The sequence below is a fragment of the Ambystoma mexicanum genome, chromosome 13 (genome assembly GCF_040938575.1).
Source record: "Ambystoma mexicanum isolate Mex_15411 chromosome 13, UKY_AmexF1_1, whole genome shotgun sequence".
In the NCBI taxonomy this organism is placed as follows: domain Eukaryota; kingdom Metazoa; phylum Chordata; class Amphibia; order Caudata; family Ambystomatidae; genus Ambystoma; species Ambystoma mexicanum.
In genome coordinates, this window is record NC_090938.1 from 786,465,316 (window position 1) to 786,487,627 (window position 22,312).

General features: G+C 49.7%; 1 protein-coding gene across 1 annotated transcript in view; it reads right to left on the reverse strand.

The window, feature by feature from the left end:
• The window catches only part of MSH5 (mutS homolog 5), a 402,336-nt gene that overhangs the window by 371,697 nt on the left and 8,327 nt on the right, over positions 1 to 22,312 (reverse strand). The window contains exon 2 of the mRNA XM_069635150.1: positions 8,627 to 8,750. Coding sequence (XP_069491251.1) covers positions 8,627 to 8,744 — 118 coding nt within the window. The 5' untranslated portion in view covers positions 8,745 to 8,750. The remainder of the gene's footprint in view (positions 1 to 8,626; positions 8,751 to 22,312) is intronic.

Consider the following 22,312-nt stretch of genomic DNA (forward strand, 5'->3'; position numbering starts at 1 on the left):
GCCTTTCTGTAGCCCTTTTATTATATCCCTGGTGGCATAGTGGGTGATGGGGGAAGCCTTCAATTAATTAATACAATAATTCCCTGGTGGACAAGTGGGGTTTGTATGGTCGGTCAGGAGGCCTTTATTGAAAAATCAAACTCGCTGGTGGGCAAGTGGAGGCTTCCTATTTGCGCGGGCTCCAGCAGACATTGTGTGCCGGAGCCGTACTTGTGGTGTAGTTGCTGTTGCTGGCCTGTGCCGGCGTGCACTGGCGGTATAGTTGCTGTTGGATTGCGTGGCCCAGCCTCATTGCTGCTGGCGTCCTTCTGGAGCCGGCAAGGATCCCCTTGGCCGTGCCGCTGGCATCTGCTGCGTCCTTGGGCGGCAGCTGCCAGGCCCGTTCCATTTCTCTCACAGCAGTCTTCTGCGGCCTGGACATTGCCACTGATTCGGGTAAGGAGAAGTGGGGAGAGGGCATGCCGTCACACAGACACAGGGGAAGAGGGTTGAGGGGTTGGGCTCCCTCCTCTTGTGACAGTGCCAGAACGCTGGCCCTGTCACAAGACGGACAATAAGTCAGTTTCAGATGGTCCTTGGAGACTAAAGAGATTGATATTGTGAAGTCCTTTAACCTTAAGTGCCAAGGACGAGTATGCTCGCCCTTTTTGCATAGATGTGCATAATAGCCAGGCACTTAAGGGGTTAAGTATTTAAGGGATCACATTTCTAGCAGTGTGATGGAAACACACACCCTGTCTTCTCTAAAGGAGAAAGATATCGCCTTAGTAAACCAGGCCAGAATTGTGATACGCAGGTACTGTCGTTACTCTCTTTTACCCATATTGGAGATGTAAAATCAAAGGTGGTCCCAGTGCTGACTTACGGTGCGGAGGCGTTGATCTGGCTACCTAAAAAACACTGGGCCTTCCTGGAGGGGACATTCTGGAAACTGGTTTTGGGCCTACCACGATCAGTCCCAATTCAGGTAATTAGGCGAGAATTGGGACTAGACTCCTTGAAAGCAGCAGCCGATTGGAAAATCTTGAATTCCTTCGGTAAATGTATGAATGAAAACTCTGCCCCAATCTTGGCAATTGTATGAGCAGAACTGCTGAAGGAAGACAGGAGTGCTCTGGGGAACTGGGGAGTAGACTGTAGAGACACTTTGTGATGGCTATGTGCCTTTTACCCTTCGCCATCGCGCATGCATACGGCCATTGCATTCCTTCACCTCATATGGTGGCAAGACTCGGTTTCCTCCACCTGTAGCCCTCCCCGGGGTGTGCAGCATTACGTTGCTCCCTTCTTTTCTCGGTGGAAGCTACGAGGGAATCAGTGATCCTGGACTACATTACCCATGCTGCCTGGGGGTGCATGATGACACTGACAGCTCCCATCATTACGGCGCTCCACCTACAAAAACAGCCGTAACCCGGGAGTTGTTGCTTCTATTTGAAGTTACTCCCGTGAAGTCACGTCTTCATTGCTCTGGCTCTTTTTGAGTTCTATCGGATTTCCTGTGTACCGGTCCCTTTTGCCTGCCATGCGGACTCCTGGCTCACCCTGGTCCTCGTTTCTGCCCGCCGCCCATTTGACCCATGGCTATACTAACGGAACTGCTATGCCTTGTGATTTTGCTCCTGACTTGCTGTGTTGATTGTTGACTCGGACCGCATCCTGGCTTCCGTACCTCACCTTGAGAAATATAACTTACCTTGTGGTCTTTTCCACGCAGTGACCCGCCTTCTGGCCTGGCGCGTGGTGTAGCCCCACCCACCCCTCCAACTAAATGCCCCCTTCCACTCTCACTGCTCCAGGACCTCATACGCGAACAAGTAAGTTGAATTAATTCAGTTAATTACCTTCTGATTTTCTTGTTTCACGTCTCCGATTCTGGGAACTGCTGCAATTCTAAAGACTGTGTTCATCCGCTCCTTACCCTATAACGTACTGGTGCCAACACACTCTACCTGCAAGTGCACTGAGGATGCTCTGCTGTGCGTGCACCACCCCGGATCTAGAGCGCTCCTCGTGCTGTTCGGGGGTAGTTTCTTAACTAACACCCCTTTTTCTTATTTTGTCCCTGGCGTTGTTTTTCCAAGAAAACATATCCAGTACTTAGAGTGGTAAGAACAACCTCTGGCTAATAGGGGTAACTACTGAAAAGTCATTTGGGGATTATATTATTGCTTTATGTTGTAGGTAAACCTTGGTCTGCTTTTCCGATACCCATCCAGGGAGAATCCATCAGGTATATCTTAGAAGGGGGTTGATTGTTTCTTTAGTCTTCCACTTGTTACACATGGTCTTTTCTTGCCTTACAGCTGGTTCTGTGGTGGTGCATTCTCCCCGCTCTTTTGAGTGATCGGGTCCTTGTACCGTTTCCCTTACGGTAGAGGATCATATCATTAAAAAGAGTTTATCCCCTCATAGAGAGGAGGCTTGGGTGGAGGCTCCAACCCAAGCTCTTCAATCAAACCCCAGACACTAAAGACGTGGTCTCCAGATCCAGGTTTCACTGTACGGTGAGTGACAGTGCCTCAGTAGAAGATCTCTGTCGCACTCTGGGGAAGGTCATGAAGAAGTTATGGATTTTAGACTGGATAGTGACAAATGACGAGACAAATGAATGCAAACTTTTCTATAACCTCACAAATGAAACCAGATATGAGGGCAACATACCAGAGTATTTGAGGAAATTCCCAGACCCCGTCTACAGGGTTCTGTTTATGAGGATCAGATTGAACATGTTCAAAACAAGTTAGATCCTGTCAGCTAGATCTGTGACAGGCTCCACCTCACTGTGCTGTAGATTCTGCAAAAACCCTCATCACCTTTTCACAAGTTGTATGGCTTTAACATTGATCAGGACAAGACACTTTGGGCATTTTTTGGAAGGCTATGTAATACTACCTGCAGCGGAGCGGTGGCTCTGACTGTTGAGGGGAGAAGACTGCTTTGACTATTGCAGCAGTGAAGTTCTTACGAGAATGTTTTGACTTATTGGATTATGGTGCATCAGTGGGGGTATTATATTAAAAACTAAATTTGGAATGTTTAAGGAGCACTGAAGTTAGGAAGATGTTTTGTTTTGTTCTTTTGGAAAAAGTTTTGTATAAAACTAATATGAAAATAAACAAACTAAAACTTTTTTTTTAAAGACATCATTTTTAGAACAATGTTTTATTAACAAAAATGTGTAAGGCCCATATTTTCCCTATGTCTAAGAACAAGTTCCCTATTCTATAAAGAAAACAACAAATTGTGCTCGTCAGGGTGTCTCACAACATAAAGTCATCCTCTGTCCATGCCTAATCTAACCTAAAGTCTGCCCCAACCATTAACCAAAAGGGGTTAACATAAGCTTTAAACAGAAGGATATGGTAAGGATTTTGTCTCACTTAAGATAATGGTGGCTGGTTTCTGATCCCCATCCAAATGTCTTTCTGGTTTCCTTCCAACTACCCATTTCAGAGTTCACAGTTTTATAATGTCCTTTTGTCATTCCTCTCTGCTTGGAACAAAAGTCACTGCCCGTTTGGGACGGATAGCGGTCAGCCCATCTTGGAAGACAGTCACTCTCACACTCTCTTGGGGTATGACTCCTTTCTCTCTGCCTTGTGATATAGACCCCCCCCAGTCTTGGGGTATTCCGTTTCATGTACCTCCATGGGTCTCTAGGCTTTCACCCCGGCTTGGGGTATCTCATCTCCTCCCCTGGCTTGGGGCTCTGTGGGTCTCACCCTATCTCGGGTTATGGATTCTCTCATTCCTGCTGAAGTATGCTCCTTTTTGCCCCCGGCTTGAGGTCTATCTGGTCCTCTCTGCCCTCCTCCCATCTCCCGGGAACCACTGCATACCTTGCTCCTCGCCGCAGCGCTCTTTGGGGAAGACGGTCTCTTCGGCTGCAGCGGAACTAAGTCTCTGGTTTCTTTGTGGGCTTAGGCGTCCCTTTGTAAGTTCTGCTTCTTCTTGTCGGTGCTCAACTGGTCCCCAGTGCTGTCTGCTTCCAGCGCCGGTTGACCACTTCTGAGGTGGTCGTGTCTCCTCTCCAGCCGTGGTCTAAACTCGCTGGCTCAAAACTACGTAGAAGAGATCAGCGTTCTACAAGTCCCTGTGCTTCTCCACTCTGAATGCTGACTGAGTGTGGCTGCTTGCTGTCTCTGCCTTCTGGGTGGGACTCTTGTTGTGCGGTTCACTCTGCGGCCTTTCCTCCTCACTCTCCTCCTCGATTTCTCTCCCGCATTGTGCCAGTTTTACTGTGGCTTTTATATTTCAAGCTGTAACAAGATTGGACAATTCCTTGTTTCAATGATTCACGTAATAATGGTATCCTTAAAGTTTCAGAAACCCTTATGAATTGGAGAGAGAGTGCCTGAAGGCGAGACATGGTATCCCCCCTTCACTAACATGACCTACCCGACCATCCCTCAGTCGTTATGGGATATTATAAGTCTTTGCAAAAAACAAGGGGGTCCTGGGAGTCCCTCTACCGGACATTAGTCTAGGTTACGACACACTTACCCAGATTCCTTTACTCACCATCTTTCACAGAGGAGAAATAACCAAAACATATCAGTCTTTGTCCTGCCCTGCGGCAGTCCAGCACCGAAATGGTAGGCAATTCTCCTCTGAACATGAGTACCAACAGCAACCCCAGACACGTGTTTTGGTCTGGTTGGACCTCATCAGTAGGGTGGAGCTGTGCCTCTCTAAGAATAGTGAGCAAGGGGTCCATGTCTGGATTCCCCTGGTAATGTAGGGGTTTGCCATTCTTCTTCAGAGCCCTTGCATATGCCGAGTTACTTATGCTGTCCACCAGTGATGCCAGAACATCCAAATGTTTGGTAAAGGCTAGAAAAATCACTAACGTCCCTCTCATGGAAACTGAAGGAAAACTAATATAGTTCATAGTCTAAGTGCCTGCAAGGCATTTCCATCGCCCTCCTGAGCAATCTCTGTGCCATGTCTCCCGGAAGATTATCTAGGGTAATCTCTAAATTCTGCTAGCCTTCTACATCGTGCCACTTTGCTAAGATGCTCTAGTTGTTCTTTTCCTGATCTTCCTCGTTTATACCTTTTGTTCGTTTGCTACTGTGATGGGTTTCATTCTCACTTTCTTTCACACAGGTTTTCCTTCGGGTTTGTTTTTTTTTCTGTAAAGCTGATGGGGCTTCCAGTTGGCCATCCAATACGACCATGATTATTTATAGTTTACATATTCCATGATGTGCATCTGTCTGCATACAATGTAATAAGTAATATACTATGATTCCACATTTGTGCTCTTTGCCAATTACATCAAAATGTCCTATAAAATCATACCCAAACTTGTCTCGTACTGCTTCTGGGCATGCAACATTCTGTGGTAAAGCAGGACCTTTGAATATGTCTGCATGTTTGCATTAATCACACACTGCAATATAATACTGCCCATGCTGGCCCACGGTACATTTCTCAAATTCCTTTTTTTAGGATTTTCAGACTAAGTCAACCCTTGTGAGCAGTAGAAACAATAACAGTTCTTGTCGGTGGTGGAATTATCGTTGACAATATCGCCTGCCACTTTCTGATATGACTGCAACAGGAGCGGCAACCATCGCTCAAAGGGCCAGTCTTTCATGGGGGATTTCTTTACTCTCCTCATAGTGACATTTGAAAATATCTTCATCCATTTTACTATCTCCAAGCTTTAAGTCGGGTCCTGTAGGACACTGCCTATTGAAGCCAGCAGACAACGGTCATGTGGAAATGCGTCCATTTCACCCGGGTCACGCACTAAGCGCAATCAACAGTTAGCTTGAAATTTCTGTCTGCTGGGGATGTTGTCCACATCAAATTAAAACTCTTGAGCTTTGCTGTTAATGTTGCATGTCTGGGTGCACAATACTTTTTACCACCTGGTTGAGCATGTGAACCAGTGGTTTGTTATCCTTAAGACAGCAGAATCAATGGCCCAAAACGTACATTGGTGCGAGTGACTGTTATGGACGTGGACTCACTATGAACCTTTGCTGAACTTTGATGAACATTTATTGAACTTCACCTACAGGCAAGGTCCTCTCAGCCTACAGCCTGGTGAACATTCTCTGAACACATCTTTTCTCCTGCCTTCATCACCTTCAGCATGACATATTCATCCTTGGTTCTCACTTTTGCTTCTCTTTAGCTGGGTTTCAGCACAGTGAACCTTCCTTAGTGACATTACTCCTGTGCTTGAGTCGTTTGTTGATCGCCTCCTTGATTATAGTGGCCAGACCCATGTGCCACTGTTGCTTTCGATGCTCTGCAGTGAGCTACAATGAAGCAACCGCACGGTAGGATTAAGCCGACAACACAGTGACCACCAGAGGATTTTAAGAGGTGTAACAAGTTCAACTGTTGAGTAGCCCTTACAAAGTGCTCAGGAACTCTAGGCACCAGAGGGGAGCCCGATGTTCAGTGATGCCACCCATCGAGGTGTTACATGGAATACCCTCAGATCTGCCCCAGCCCTTCTCGAAGGAGGCCTCAGTTGCAAGTAGCGCCTCACATGGTGCAGGTTACTGGTGGCCTTGGCAAAGGTAGTCCTACCTGGAATGGACACAGAGAGGCAAGTTTTGTGACCCTAGGCATATGTATCACTTTCTTCCAGAGAAAACCGAAGGAAAAAAAGACATCCAAATGACAGTTTTCCATTCCCACCAGTGAAAGGCATATGTGTGGCTCGTTGATTCATATATGAAGCGGGAACCCAGGCAGAGTGCACGCCAGGTGTGCAGACACCTGCCTAGAAGGGACTCTCCAACTCTCTTGAGGGGAGAGAGGCAGCAAGCCTTGCGCTATGCACAACTGATTAAGAATGAGCTTGCTTACCAAAGCCTGGGACGGCTGACCGGCTTCCATTACTCATCTGCCCAACCCTTCAAAATGACAGAGTATGCATTATCTCAGGACTTGGGGACTAGGGAAACACATGAGGCCAAGAGTGGACCCACCTAGTGAGGAGGTGGACCTACATTGCCCGAACCAATCACAGAGGAACGAAGCAGATGGGAAAACAGACCCACAAATTAGGACACATTTTGAATCAGCCTTCCAATCATGCCCAGTGTTAATGGAGGCGCAGACCTCCAGAATGGGAGGGTGTTATGATAGGAGATAGAATGTCAGTCTGACAGGAGAGCGATGACCAGAGATAGCAAAGGGAGAATGAATTTGAAGGAGCAGTGCTGCAGATAGAAAGGAGAAAGATCAGAACGTGAAGGAGGCCTGATACAAAGTGGTTTAGAAAGGGAACAAGCAGCACCATTTGGGACATAGTTAAAGGGAAGTCAGGACATGATTGCAGGAGATCTGGAGTAGCCTGTTGCTCTAGGCTCTGGTAACGGCAGCTAAAAACGAATCGGGTCGGGCATACTAGGAATCAAACTAGGGATGGACTTTGGACCTCCGGTCGGTCATACTAGGAATGCACTGAGATGGACTTTGGACCTCTGAACCGTCATACAAGGAATTACACTAGAGATAAACTTGGTCCTGTGGTCCTTTATACTATGAATTAAGACTAGGGATGGGCTATGAAACTCTGGTCCATCATACTAAGAATTGAACTAGGGATGGACTTGGCCTCTGGTCCGTCATACTAGGAATTAGACTAGGGATGAAATTGGTTCCCGTGGTCCTTCATACTAGGATGTAGATTAGGGATGGACTTTGGACCTCTGGGCCATCATACTAGGAAATAGACTAGCAATGCACTTTGGACCTCTGTTCCATCATACAAGAATTTAGACTAAGGATGGACTTTGGACCTCTGGTCCTCAAGAGTAGGAATTAGGGTTGGTATGGTCTTGAGTCTTCTCGCTCTTAAATCCAAGTACCTGATTACGCACTGTGTGTTCCACCTGCTAACTTGCACTGTTTAGCTTAGAAATCACACCCGAGTTCCCCTTCCCTGTAGGCCATCTTCCAACATATCCTTTGGAGACTTACAATAAAAGGGGTGAAAACACACCTCTGGTGTTGAATGTACTGTGGTCACAACCTGTGACAAAGGAAAGGGAGATTTTCACTTTTGGGCACTGAACATGCTTTTAGAGAGCAAACAAATCATAGTTTACAAAGCTGAGGTTAAAGGAGTCTTTCTTGCCATGAAATGGTGGGGTAATGTGCCCTACGCAGTAGTTTAATGCACATCAATGTAAAATGCTGGTACACTTGTAACCACTTCCTGTGCATGCAATTATTAATATTACATTTCGATGTGCATCAGTATCACAATCTGTCAACATTATATGTTCTACTGTAAGGCAAGTCAATATAGTAATGTTGGAACATCTGCACATGCATCAGCACAGTGTTCTTATGATTCTCATCTGCATTTGAAAGGACAAGTGAAAATGATTCAAACATGACATTCCAAGCGTTATTCCAGATACATGACCTGCTGCAACACAACTGCACCATGAAACTCCAAATGCACAAACCCTTCAACAAATAAATCCCACACATCCAACAAAACACATACCACCCACTGTACCTGCAAACCATGTACGCACATGCGTTATCCACTTCCCCAGGCAATGGGCACATAACTCAGCAAAGGGTGCGTCTGTCTCATCCCTTGCAGTCACTACATTACTTGGTAATAAATAAATCTTACTTCTCTGCAGAAGCTTCAGGCTCTCGCTGTCCGGGGCATCTGGCATGAAGTGAATTGAACAGTCCCCAAGGTCATAATAGGCAGCGCCCAGTTGCCCCGTGTGCCACAGGATGCTCATGTAGACCTAATGGATTATAGGAGAATGATATGTGGGGCTTTATAAAGCAAAAGCACAGGAGAAGCATCCGAGTACTCCAGAAAAACACCTTAGGGCAGTGGTATTCAAACCTTTTTAGCATGGACCCCCAGAGCAAAATGTGGGGAGGCCGGGCCCCCCCCAAAAATGACAAATGGACAATAAGTACAAGTGACTATGAACTTTTGCGCGCTGTCACCGCACCCTACTCCCAGTATAGTCCCTGGGCTCCTGTATCTGCTCACCAGTCTCCGGGCTCCCTTATACCACTCCTACCCAGCCCCTGGGCTCTCCCCTCCGCACCCCACCACAGACCCTGGCCTCTTCCCACCGTGCTCCCACCACTATCCCATGGCTCCCACCCATCCTGCTCCCACCACAGTCCCTGGGCTCCCCCACCCTGTTCCCAGCACAGTCCCAGGGACAGTTGCGGCTGGTGAATTTTTTAAGTGGAGGGACATCAATATTTCCCCCAGATATGCCATAGCGACGGAGCGTAGCGAGGGAGTCCGAACCAATCAAGTCGGATTCGGGGCGCGGGGGGGGGATCTCTCCCCCAGGGACTTTTTTTTAAATAATTGGTTCGAATGTTGCATTTCGGAGCATGGGGGGCCAAGGGGCAGGCATGGCATTCATTACTGGACATCTATGATATATGTCCAGTAAAAGGATACGATCCCTGTCCCCTGGGCCCCACAGCACCTAAGACACTCACTCAATCAACATGATTATGTGTGTATGCAAGGCGCGGTGAGGCCCAGGTGGAAAGCATGGTATTTTTGACTGGACATCTATGATAGATGTCCAGTAAAAAAATACCATCCCTGTCCCCTGGGCTCCACACGCCTCAGAAGGAGAGCTGATTTTGGCAGGTGGATAGGGGGGCTGGGCAACAAAGGCATTGTTTAAATTCCTTTGTTGTACAACCCTCCTTCCCCTGCTACCCCAATCGCCAAAATCGTCTCAACGGACCAACACAAACACACACACATAGATACAGCAAGCACTCGATCATTCACACGAGCACCCACCACCATACACTTACTCATAACACAAGCATACACGCATGCATAGACATATTTAAATAAAAAAACATAAACTTACCTTCTGCCCCGGTCCTTAAGTTCCTCCCCAGCACTCCAGCTCCTGCATCATGAACAGGAATCGGGAAGCACAAGCTTCCTGGTTCTTGCACTTGTGTGCAGGGGCCTGCGCGCGGGTTCTGAAATGCCCTGCTCTTCTTTATGTGCGAGGAGGCACAGGAGCTCCCCCTGGCACATACGGACATGCAATTCCCCAGCCAGCATTTTCAATGAGCTATGCAATGCTGGCGAAGCAAAACGACCCTCAGCCATGCATGGCTCATTGAGCATGTGCGGCTGGGGAACTAAACTGTCAAAGGGAAACAATGTTTCCCTTTGACAGTTCAGCCAACCCAGGAGCGCTCCCTCAGCTGGAAAAAGCAGCTGAGGGAGCGCTCAGTGTTTCACTGGGCTGGCTCCTCCATAATGGATGATGGATGAGGATGCCACTGGGTCGACGCCCCCTCGCCCGTTATGGACGAGCCCCCCCTGCCCAGGGCTCCTCCTGCCCAGCTTTTTCTTTGCTCCATTAAAATAAAAATCCCCCCTGGGAATACGGCCACGCGACCCTCGTCCCCCAGGTGGGCGCAACCAACAGTTTGAATACCTCTGCGCTAGGGGTTCTGTGTACATTAATTTTCAATATCCACATTCATTTATAAACTAACATTACTAATTTAATAACACTGACTAGGGATACGGCCCCCTCTGACATGATGAAAATTATGCAGCTCTGTAGGGGAATCCTAGCCTCAACTAACTGGAAGTTCCATGACTCAATGCCCCCTAACCTCTTCTCTGTTCAAATGTTGATAACTGTTTTATTACAAAGAAACAAGTGTCCTCATCGTTGGTTGTTTGTAATGTGTGCTGTTTCTCTACAGGTTGTGTCTGTGCTATATGAACGAGCAAAATGACTGGTGGGGGGGGGTATTAGGTAATGTAAAGATTTTTCACTTACAACTCATTTTTGCAAACTATTTACTCACATTGCGGCAGTTCCATTTATTCACAAAGAGAAAGCCCTAAAGGCATGGGGGTAAGGAACCTCTCATGAACCTCTAACAGTGTCATTGTTCACACAGCGGCCAAGTTATTGAATCCCACTACACACAATGTGGCTGACAAGGAGTTCAGAATTTGAAAGAAAACGAGTGACATCACATGCTCCTGGAGAAGAACCAAAAGCTGTCCTGGAGGCACGCGCATTTTCTCTAGGGGTAACAGGCAGGTGTTTCTTATTGATATAGCCTTTGACGTCGAGATGGATGGCATTAAAGTCTGTTGATGCAGACAGCGATCGGTACCTCGACATTGAAAGTGGATCCATTGAAGATCCTACCAATAGCAAACATTTCACTGTCTTGTTTCTCACCAGTGATAGATGAAGTCCTAGACATTGACAGATGATGGCGGTGGGAATCAGAGAAGCAAAAAATTAAGCTGCATTGTCATCCCTGTTGGATTTATCCCCACAACCGGAGGTGGGGCATATGGCAAAAAGTAACTGCATCTTCTCTGGAGGGAAAGCAAGGGACACAAAACCAGGGGGAAAACCTTTACCTCCTAATTTGCAGCAGGGCATAAAAGACGTGGAGTCAAGCAAACCTTGTTGGCTTTAGTTCAATTTTTCATCAGAGAAAAGGCTTGACTTGCTTGAAGTGTGCTCAAAGATGCTTGCTCCATAGAGCACAAAAGGGAATGAGGCTCAGCTGTCGATACACAGGTTAATGGGATACCAGAGAAGCCAGGCTGCCTTAAAATAACAGCAGCCTGTTTTCCTTTTACATCTGCCTACCTATCGCTTTCCTCTCCTAATTATTTTCTACAAGCACAATCTCTACTACAAAAGTAGCGTAAATGTACTTTTAAGGAATATTTCTTTGTGGAATAGGCAGTTTATTCAAAAAGCAAAGACAGAGGCCCTCATTACGACCCTGGCGGAATCCGAAAAACGATGGCGGAAATGGAATTCCGCCATCGAATACCGCCCGTTGCGATTAAGACCCGTCACCGTAAAGTACGATGCCATCAGCGACACCGTAGTGAACGCCAACGCAAACTGCACCAAGTACGCGCACGCGCGCCCTGCAAAACCGTAAATTCCGCCATGGCGCAACGGTACGCGAATGCCGACCCCAGCGGACATCCACATAACGCCATCAAGCATGGCGGAAAGTACCATTCCGCCATGGCGAGAACTACGGCATCGCGAACCAACCGTAAATGGCCCTGCTGAGTGCCCGTACTCCACTACCTGGCCACATAGCACAACTCCCCGTAGGCGCAATGTAGTCACACCATGCAACCAGTGGAATGAACAAGTCCCCCATCGCATGCCACCAGTGTAAACATGCAAAGCAGCAACCTGAGGGAGACCGCACCAGCCCTGTACACATGCCAGTTGCCAAACCAACCATCAGCACAAGCACGTACCACACAACTGTACCCAGAAGCCGGAACCCAATGCAGATCACCTCACAACACATCGCGCCACAAATCGGGATATGCCACATTACCAGCAAAGAATAACGCCACACGGGCAATATCTGAATAAAAATTTAATGCACATCAAAATCACCAAGCCCATACAGCCATACGAACATAAACTCCCAACTGATCATCATTACTGTGGGCTGCATCCGCAAGAAATGACCAGCTGCCCCTTGTGTGACGCCCTGTACCCCCATGGCACACAGGGGCTACATCAACGTCCAAAAAGGCAACATGGAAGCGGCCAGGACCGCAGGGCCGTCCCATGAAGTAGGCACTAGTCCAGCTGGAAGGTAGGTATGCTGCTCCTAGCCACTAGTACTGCGTAAGGACATGTGGCCCATTGACGATCGTCCCATAAGACCGTAATGGAGCTCCACTGATTAACCCGAAGCTGCAGGTGTCGACTGAAGAAGCCATCTGCAGGAGTGGCGTACAGATGGCAGCGGCAGAAGGGGAGGAGATACCTGTCACCCGAATGAAAAAGATAATGGCATGGGCATCCGAACTCCATACGAATAACTCACTACATGCAACACACTAAACATACAACCATATGCATGCTAGCCCACCCAAACGGACCAATTCCACCCGAAAATCACTTGCGAAATACAACGACATTAATCGAGGTGGATACACTATCACAAACGAGTGTCTGTGTGCATGCGCCTGTCAGTACAGGATCCATCAGATGGGATTATCAACGTGCATAGACACAAGTGATTGAAGGCGCGTCGAGACAGGGAGGGTCCAACAAGGGCAGACAGACGATGGTCCCACTATGGCAGCTTTGCATCACATAGCGCAGGGGAAGGGGACAGATTCCAAATAGCCATGTACATGGCAGACCCCCAATTAAATCATCTGTCCATGCATCCATCCATCCATCATTCCCTCATCCCGGTATGAAAACGCCAGAATATCCACTCACATGACATTAGAAATTTCCATTGAGTCTGTGCGTAATGCAGCCTGCTAAATCCACTGTGCTCCTGCCCGGATTCCCAGTGTAGTGAAGGAACATGTATTTGGGAACGTCCTGCCTAATCGTCCACTACGCTATTGCGCATCCCATACAATTCATATCAATCATTGTATACCCGTCATGGGCCCTGTCCCAAGGACATTCAACAATGGAACGTTATATTTCCAGTCAGACCTGTGGGCGTCTCCACGCCGCTAGTTGAGACCCGAAAGCGCTGTCCTTCGAATTCCTAATTTGCAACATCACGTCGATAAGGCACCTGTGTACGCTTAAATTCACAAATTCATCCATGCAGTGCGGCTGTGTGTGAAAATGGCAACTGCACCCAATCAGTAATGGTACTCCCCTCCCGTCGGTGCACGTCGGTACGGTGCTGCATGAGGGTCCACCGTTGATCGAGTACTACATTCCACTGACCCTTCACAAGTCTGCTCGCGAATGCTAATATAGTAAGTGGAACAATGGGGCCATAGCAGAATCAACAAATAAACCAATATGCCACTGCCATCCGGATTGAAAACATGAATGTAAATGCAAGATGCCATGCGTCGGATTGCAGCGTTGTGTGCGGGACGTGCTTGCACGAAAGGCATCGCAGCTGACACAGGTGGAATGAATCACCACAGGTAAAGGCCATACAGCCTGAACACACATAAATTGCACGGCCAACCCCCTCCCCCAACCACACCCACTCCAGAATGCTACCGGCAGGACTAGCGATGTTGGGCCTGGGGGACCTGATTGCACTGCAAGTACTCCAACTGCAGGAAGAAGACGAACGCCAACTACTCCAACAACCGGCCGCACAGAGGAGACGCAGGAGGAGGAGGAGGCGGAGGAGGGCAAGGCAGGGCCAGCAAGCCCCACCAGCACCACGCAGGCAGCCCGCAATCCCACGCCTCCGAGCTAATCCGTTCAACCTCACAGCTGAGCAGATCCACACCCTCTACCGCTTGGACCGGGACACCATAGCCGCCATTGTCAACATGACACACGCCGACCTTGTCAGCATGATAGATAGCCCAACCGCCATCCCACCCCTACTGAAGGTGGTGTCTGTACTCCACTTCCTGGCCACAGGCACCTACCAGCACACAGTCGGACAGTTGCATGGCATCTCACAGCCACTATTTTCACGGACACTATTCCAAGTGCTTGATGCCCTCCTGAAGCACTCAGACGACTACATCACTTTACCACGCTCGGAGCAGGAGATTACAAACGCCAAAGTGGGATTCCATGCACTTGGCGGCATACCGGGTTGCATTGGTGCCATCGACTGCACCCATGTGGAATTGGTTGTCCCACATGCCATGGAGGTGCAGTACCGCAACCGGAAACAATATCATTCTATCAATGTACAAATGGTGTGTGACTCCAACAGGATCTTTACACATTGTTGTGCACGATTTCCAGGATCAACCCATGATTCTATGGTCTTGCGGAACTCTAGGATACCACGCTACATGGAGCGACACGCAGGGCACCGATCCTGGCTACTCGGTGAGTCTCATTTTATGCATGAGTATGTGGGGTAGGTGATGCGTGAATGACCTGGCAGGAAGGGGGGGGGGGTGCGTACGTAGCAATGACATTCCACAAACATCCTTTGTTGTCCACATACAGGTGATGCCGGGTATCCACTGAAGAGATGGCTCCTTACACCAGTCCGGAACCCACAGAACCAGCATGAGGAGGACTACAACCATGCCCACTCACGTACCCGTGTGGTCATAGAACAGGCATTCGGCCTACTGAAGGCTCGTTTCCGCTGCATCAGCAGGTCTGGCGGGGCACTCCTGTACCGCCATGAGAAGGTTGCAAAGATGGTCATGGCATGTGTCATGCTACACAACATGTGCGTACGTAGGAATGTGGCCATGCCCCCCGACGCAGAACTGCAAGCACCTGAAGATGGTCATGATGAGGGCGGGGATGTGGCAGCACCTCAAGGAGGCCGCGAGGCACAGGAGGCCCGTGAGATTCGTCAGAGTATCATAGATGCATGCTTCTAGCACTCACGCCTGGTGGCTGTTACATGGACACGGGACTTGTGGCACTGTGTGTGTCTGGGACATGCACATTGTGGACTGTACGCATAGATAGGCCTCGTACACAAAGATCAATATCCACACATCTCATAGGATGATTGTGTAGGATTGTATTGCATTTGTGAAATGACATTACACACCCAATCGACCCGCCACCCAATGTAGCCCAACACACCCCCTACACCCTCCCACCTCCCCCCCGAACACCAGTGTCCAGAGATGCTCATTGTCAGTGGGCAGACGCTATTGCAAGCCCCCTCTCCGGGTATCAGGGGCACCCCTGCCTGTAGAGCGCCGGGTCCTCCCAGATCTACGTTGGGGGCTGCCCTGGACGGAACTTGCAACGGATGATGTCTCTGCCTGCTCACGTCCATGCATGTCCCTAAGGGTTTGTGAGAGCTCAGTGAGCACACGGCGCACAGCGGCAAGTTCACCACATACGTCTTTGGACGTCGCATGCAGTTCCCCCCTCAGGCTCTCGGTGATTCTCTCCATCTGTTCCCTCAGGCTCTCGGTGCTTCTCTCCATCTGTTCCCTCAGGCCCTCGGTACTTCGCTCCATTTCTGCCCTGAGTGTCTCAGTAGATGTTTCAATGGCTGCCTTAGAACCCCCACATTCAGCAGCATGGTCCTTGAGGAGCGTGGCCAGTTGCTGCTGTTGCACGATCATGTGCTCGAGGGACTGTTGCCTCTGCTGGGCCATGCCCATTTGCGGTGGTGTCACAGAGGGGCTGGACGCCTCATGTTGCCCTGCCACAGGACTTGGGGGGGTTGGCCAGTCGTCGTCTTGTGGGTGCCCCTGCGTGGTTTCCTCATGGTGTACGGGATGATGTATGGGATGATGCAAACAGGGGGATTGTGACAGGTCATGGATGGGTCCTACGTCGACAGCACCGTTTTCTGTGTCGGAGCATGCTGGCATGAATGCAGTGCTGCCACCAGAGGCAGTGCCTTCTGTGGCATCCGTTGGGGGGACCTGTGGTGCTGCTGTTGTGGACGTGCTGGCTGCTGGGGTGCCTGTTGGAGTCCCCTCCAGTGTGCTGCCGCTTGATTTGTGCTGCTGCCGTGTCTTGATCCGTGCAGCTGAGGTGGAGGGTCTTTGGCCGTTGGTCTTGGCCCTCTTTGCAGGTGTGCTGGTAGGGGTATCCTGGAGCTCGTCGTTTGAATCGGACCCTGTGGTGGAGTAGAGGAGGGCGAGCGTTATTCATGGGTCTGTGGTAATTGTAATGGCATTGTATCACATGCATTGGGGTGGTACCTGAGGGTGATTTGGGTCAGGGCCTTGGAGGTGGTCTCATTTTAGTGTGGAATGGGGATGCAGTTATTTTGCAGTCTGCAGTTAGGGTGTGCATGCTGCACATGTAGGGTGTGTTTTTGGGGTTTTTAATTATTTATGTATTTATTCTGACTTTTAAAGGGCGCTGTCATGGCGATGTATGTGGTCGTTCTCCTGGACATGTGTTCCTATTGCACTATGGGGACACAGGTACATGGTTGGTAATAGTGGATTTGGCATAGTTTCAATTGGGCCACCTACCTGATTCTTCGGATGTCTGCACTCCTTTCTCCATCCCTCCGACTCCCTCTATGCTCTCCATTCCAATGGTGGAGGCACAGATTTCTTCCCAGGGGGTCAACTTGATGGGTGATTCCGATCCTCCCCCGGTGGCTGTGGCGATGTTCCGGTTGGCAGAGAGTATGCTCCGGACGCGTATCCGTAGGTCGTCCCATCGCTTTCTGCATTGCTGTGGGTTGCGGGGTGCGGTCCCCACCGCACTTACCCGCTGTGCCACCAGGGCCCATATGGCCTTCTTGTTCGCAAGGGCCGTCCTCGTCATTTGCGTGGAGAAGACGACGGCAGCATGCTCCTGGAGGGTCTCCGTGAGCACGGTGAGTTCCTCGTGGGAGAAGTGGACCTGCCGCTTGCGGTCGCACGCTTTTTTGGCTACTTTTCCCATTTTAGTTTTTTAATCTGGGCTGGCTGACGGGTTGGGATGTGTCTCGGGGTCGGAGTTTTAATGGTTGTGTGGGGGTTCTGTTTTATAGGTGTACGGTGTGCTGTTTCCCGTTCCGGCCCCATGTTTTTGCTTCCGTTTCCATATATTTACGGTGGCCGTAGTTTGCGCCGGCCGCTCATTCCGATGACCGCTGAGATGGGTGGCGGTATTGCACCTAGGGCGGCGTACAACGGCGGTAAGGGGCGTTTTGGGGTCATTTCCGCCGTCGCGGACTTTGCACTTCCGCCATGGCGTAATGCTCGTGCCCGATGGGTCGGAATCAGCCGCACTTTGCTCCTTCGTGCAGTGGCGGAAACGCTGTTTGCGCTATGGCGGTCATGTCAGTTACTTTCCGCCAGGGTCGTAATGAGGGCCAGAGTGTTCATCAATCCCATTCAGAGGCTGTGCGATTACATTTTTATGAACATAAAGATCCAAAAAAGGAGAATGTGGATTGCGCCAAAAGGCAATCCAGTTTGCAGTGTGCTCTTTAGAAACAATCCCACCCACTCCCTCCCTCCTTCCCTGGGAACCAAGATGGGGTCCACACACCCACCCCTAAACCATCTCTCAGATTTCCTCAGATACAACTTTGGTTTTAGGAATTTATTAGGAAGTCCCTGGCTTATTTCTGTGGTCACTAGTGGGGGGAGGAGGGGGGGCAAGGGGATGGGTATCTCATCAAGCTAGAGGACTCTCCTGGAAGTCAGTCCTGCCCCAGCGCAGCTTCATGTTGGGGAGTGGAGCCACACAAAGAGGACGTGCTGCAGACCAGAACACCTGGAGCAACAATGCAAGGACCAAGAACCTACTTGGTTGTTGGGAAACCTGGCATCCAGTAGCAGAAACCAAGCCAGCCGAGTGGTCCAGACGAGACCCAACATGCAATAAAAAACCAGCGTGATGGAGCTGCAGAAAATCAAAGGAAGACTGAGAGCCTAGGGAAAGCCGTGGACGCTTAGCGGTATCGCCGAGGACCGGCCCCTCGCAGACCAAGTGCCAATGTATGCGCAAGGGGACCGGGCAGGCAAAGGGAATCCCCTGAGGCTGTGGTTGGGAGGAAGAGCAGAGCCATCTTCCTTGTCCCAGTGGGACCGAAGCAAGAGACCAGTTGAGAATGCAGGGGGTGAAAGAGCACCCCAAAGAGACTCAAAGAGAGGCCTGGGAGGATAGTGAACAGGGCCTAGTTAAGAGACATAACAAAGCAGAAAGAGGGATTGAGGAACCGAACATTGAGGAACTAAGAGAGCTTTACATACAAGATAATACCTGGCAGGTTAGTGAACCAGGCTTATGAAATCCAGGTTACAGAGCTGAGAAAAGGGTCTGGGACCCACACAACGAGATGAGCAGTTCATGGGAAGAGATCCTTTGGCCCAAGAAATGAGAAGTCCAGGGGAAGAGATCCTTTGATACAAGTCACGAAAAGCCCAAGGGGACACATTACAAGAAGGCCAGAGGAAGGGAGATAAATACCTTGGCAGGAGATATAACATTGATAAATAAGACTATTGCAAAAGAGAGCCTGAGAAAGGATTCCCAATAATGGTTTGGAACTTGGAACTTTGCCGAGAAGGTCTGGGGAGAGAAAGGCCTCTGCCCGACCATGGGGAACAGCCCATTAAAGCCTTGTGACCGCTAGGGGAAGAAGGATATTCCCCCACCATTTATGGACTGCTGGAAACATCCGGAAGGAGGGAGTTATCCTGTTGTAAGCAGTGTGCAATCTAGTTATAGGTTTCTGTTGAAGTGTAAGGGACGGAAATAGGTTTTGGACATAGGACAGTGGACTATTTACTTTGACGGTCATTCTGACTTTATACTTAGTTTCATTTGAGGCAGGGAAACCCCTCTTAGTTATAGGGACAGTCGGGTATTTTTCCTTATTTTCAGCTCAATACATGTTTATGTCAACGAGCATGCCACCTTTGTGTCCCGTGTCTACTTCTGCACCCTTACACCAGTCACAGGAGGTCTAACCGATCACTCTCCACGTTGGGAGGGTCCAAAGGAGGGACTCAGCAGGATCAGGGAAGTCAGGGGTACCCTGTACCTACAGGGTCCCTATGGCACTTGTTTGAGGGACTCAATAGGCTACAGAGGCATATACCTGGAAAGTATATAGCATAAAGAAGAACAAAAATTAGGCTCACCCTAAACCACAGTATTTTAGATTCCAGGGAATCTAGGGATTCTGTAGCTACTGCCCCTTTAAGGGGAACAGTGGTTGCGCAGGACAGGCAGCACATACATGCCCGGCTTCCCTCAGGTGGGCACAGCAGGAAAAAGAGGGATATGATATAGCATGGGCCACTTGACCATCAACCAGCTGTCCATCACACAAGGCCGCCATCCTTACACAGCTGATAACATATAGGCTAAGGGAGTCCAATCCAGTGGCAGGGATGGGAAGTGTCAACTAAAGATTAGGCTGCTCAAAAGGAGGGCAAAATAAGAGGTGATGGATGGATGGAAGGTTTGAATTAATCTTAACCTCTGTCATTGCCCTGGGCAAACCTCCAGACCAACGTTCTTCACCTGCCAAGCCATTACTGAAGGGGAAAGAGCATATGCAAATCAGCTTGGTCCCACCCCAAGAATGAGCCCTCCAGTCCGAACTGCTGGGTCACATCCCTTCTGCACGAGACCACAAGCATGGCCAAACATGTTTCGGCCTCTTTCGGCCTAATCAGTGAGGAGTAGCTTGCATCTCTAGGCCCAGCAGGCACAGGACCCAAGTATGGGCATACCTGTCCCACTCAGGGTGACTAAAGCAAAACAAAAAAAGAGGTGATGGCTGGAAGGTTTAGACTGAATCTTAACCACTGGCATTGCTCGGGGCAACCCTCCAGACCATCGTTCTTCGCCTGCTAAGCCATTACAAAAGGGGGAAGACCATATGCAAATCAGGCTTGGTCGCACCCCAAAAGGGGCAGTCCAGCCCTAACTGCTGGGTCACATCCCTTCTGCACGAGACCACAAGCATCCCCAAACATGTTCCAGCCTTGTTGTGCCTCATCAGTGAGGAGTAGCTTGGGTCTCTAGACCCAGCAGGCACAGCAACCACGTCTGGGCATACCAGTCCCACTCGGGGTGACTAAAGCAAAAACAAAAGTGATGGCTGGAAGGTTTTGAATTAATCTTAACCTTTGGACTATTTACTTTTGAGGGTCATTCTGACTTTATCCTTAGTTTGGTTTGAGGCAGGGAAACCCCTCTTAGTTATAGAGACAGTGGGGTATTTTTTCTTATTTTCAGCTCAATAAACGTTTATGTCAACGAGCATGCCACCTTTGTGTCCCGTGTCTACTTCTGTACCCTTATACCAGTCACAGGAGGTCTAACAGATCACTCTCCACTTTGGGAAGGTCTAGGGGAGGGATTCAGTAGATCAGGGAAGTCAGGGGTACCCTGTACCCACAGGGTCCCAATGGCACTAGGCTGCAGAGACATATACACCTGGGAAACATAGAGCATAAAGAAGAACAAAAATTAGGCTCACCCTAAACCACAGTATTTTAGATTCCAGGGAATCTAGGCATTCTGTAGCTACTGCCCCTTTAAGGGGAACAGTGGTTGCGCAGGACAGGCAGCACATACATGCCCGGCTTCCCTCAGGTGGGCACAGCAGGAAAAAGAGGGATATGATATAGCATGGGCCACTTGACCATCAACCAGCTGTCCATCACACAAGGCCGCCATCGTTACACAGCTGATAACAGATAGGCTAAGGGAGTCCAATCCGGTGGCAGGGATGGGAAGTGTCAACTAAAGATTAGGCTGCTCAAGAGGAGTGCAATCCCTACACCAGCTGCCTGAAGAGACAAATCTGAGTTGCTGTAACCCAGAGAGAGACTGGGAGGCAGGGTAGTGGTGGGCAGGAAAAGGGAGGACAAGTGAATCCCAACTTCTCGTATCTGGTGGAGCCCACCCAGGGGACATAGGCTAACAGCCAACCCTATCCCAGGTGACACACCTGAATCCCCTTTTAGCAGAGTAGAGCTGGAGAAAACACATCACTATAAGCGCATAGAGCCGCAGTAGGCCAGTGTGGCAATATGGAGAGTGCAGAAGCATGCATGCCAACCCTCGTGATTTTCCATGAAAAATGTTGCCATTTTTTTACTTTCTTCCTCCTAAAATAATTCTAACCCCAATGCATTCCAATGGGAGTATTCAACGCTCACGTTTTCTGTGACAATCTCTACGCAGGGGAGAGAGAGGAGCCAATTGGAGCTGGGCGGAGGAGACCACAGAAGGCTGCCCAAAGCCCAGAAAACTGGTGCAGAGACCCAGAGGGCTGTTCCTTAGGATTACAAGAGCTCAGAGGAAGGACCCGAGCGAGTCCAAGAGCTCAGCAGAGGGACTGGAGTGGAAGTCCAAGAGCTCAGCAGAGGGGCTGGAGTGGAAGTCCAAGAGCTCAGCAGAGGGGCTGGAGTGGAAGCTCAAGAGCTCAGCAGAGGGGCTGGAGTGGAAGCTCAAGAGCTCAGCAGAGGGGCTGGAGTGGAAGCTCAAGAGCTCAGCAGAGGGGCTGGAGGAGAAGCCTGAGAGCTCAGCCCAGGTGACCGAGAAGGAGCTAAGAGAGTGGCTGTTCCTTAGAATGCCAAAAGCTCAGAGAAGGGACTGGAGTGGGAGCCCAAGAGCTCAGCACAGGGTCTGGAGTAGGAGTCCAAGTGCTCAGCAGAGGGGCCACAGTGGGAGCCCAAAAGAGCATCGCAGAGAGGCTGGAGTTGAAGTCAAAGAGCTCAGCAGAGGGGCTGGAGTGGGAGCCCAAGAGCTCAGCAGAGGGGCTGGAGTGGGAGACCAAGAGCTCAGCACAGGGGCTGGAGTGGGAGACCAAGAGCTCAGCACAGGGGCTGGAGTGGGAGACCAAGAGCTCAGCACAGGGGCTGGAGTGGGAGACCAAGAGCTCAGCACAGGGGCTGGAGTGGGAGACCAAGAGC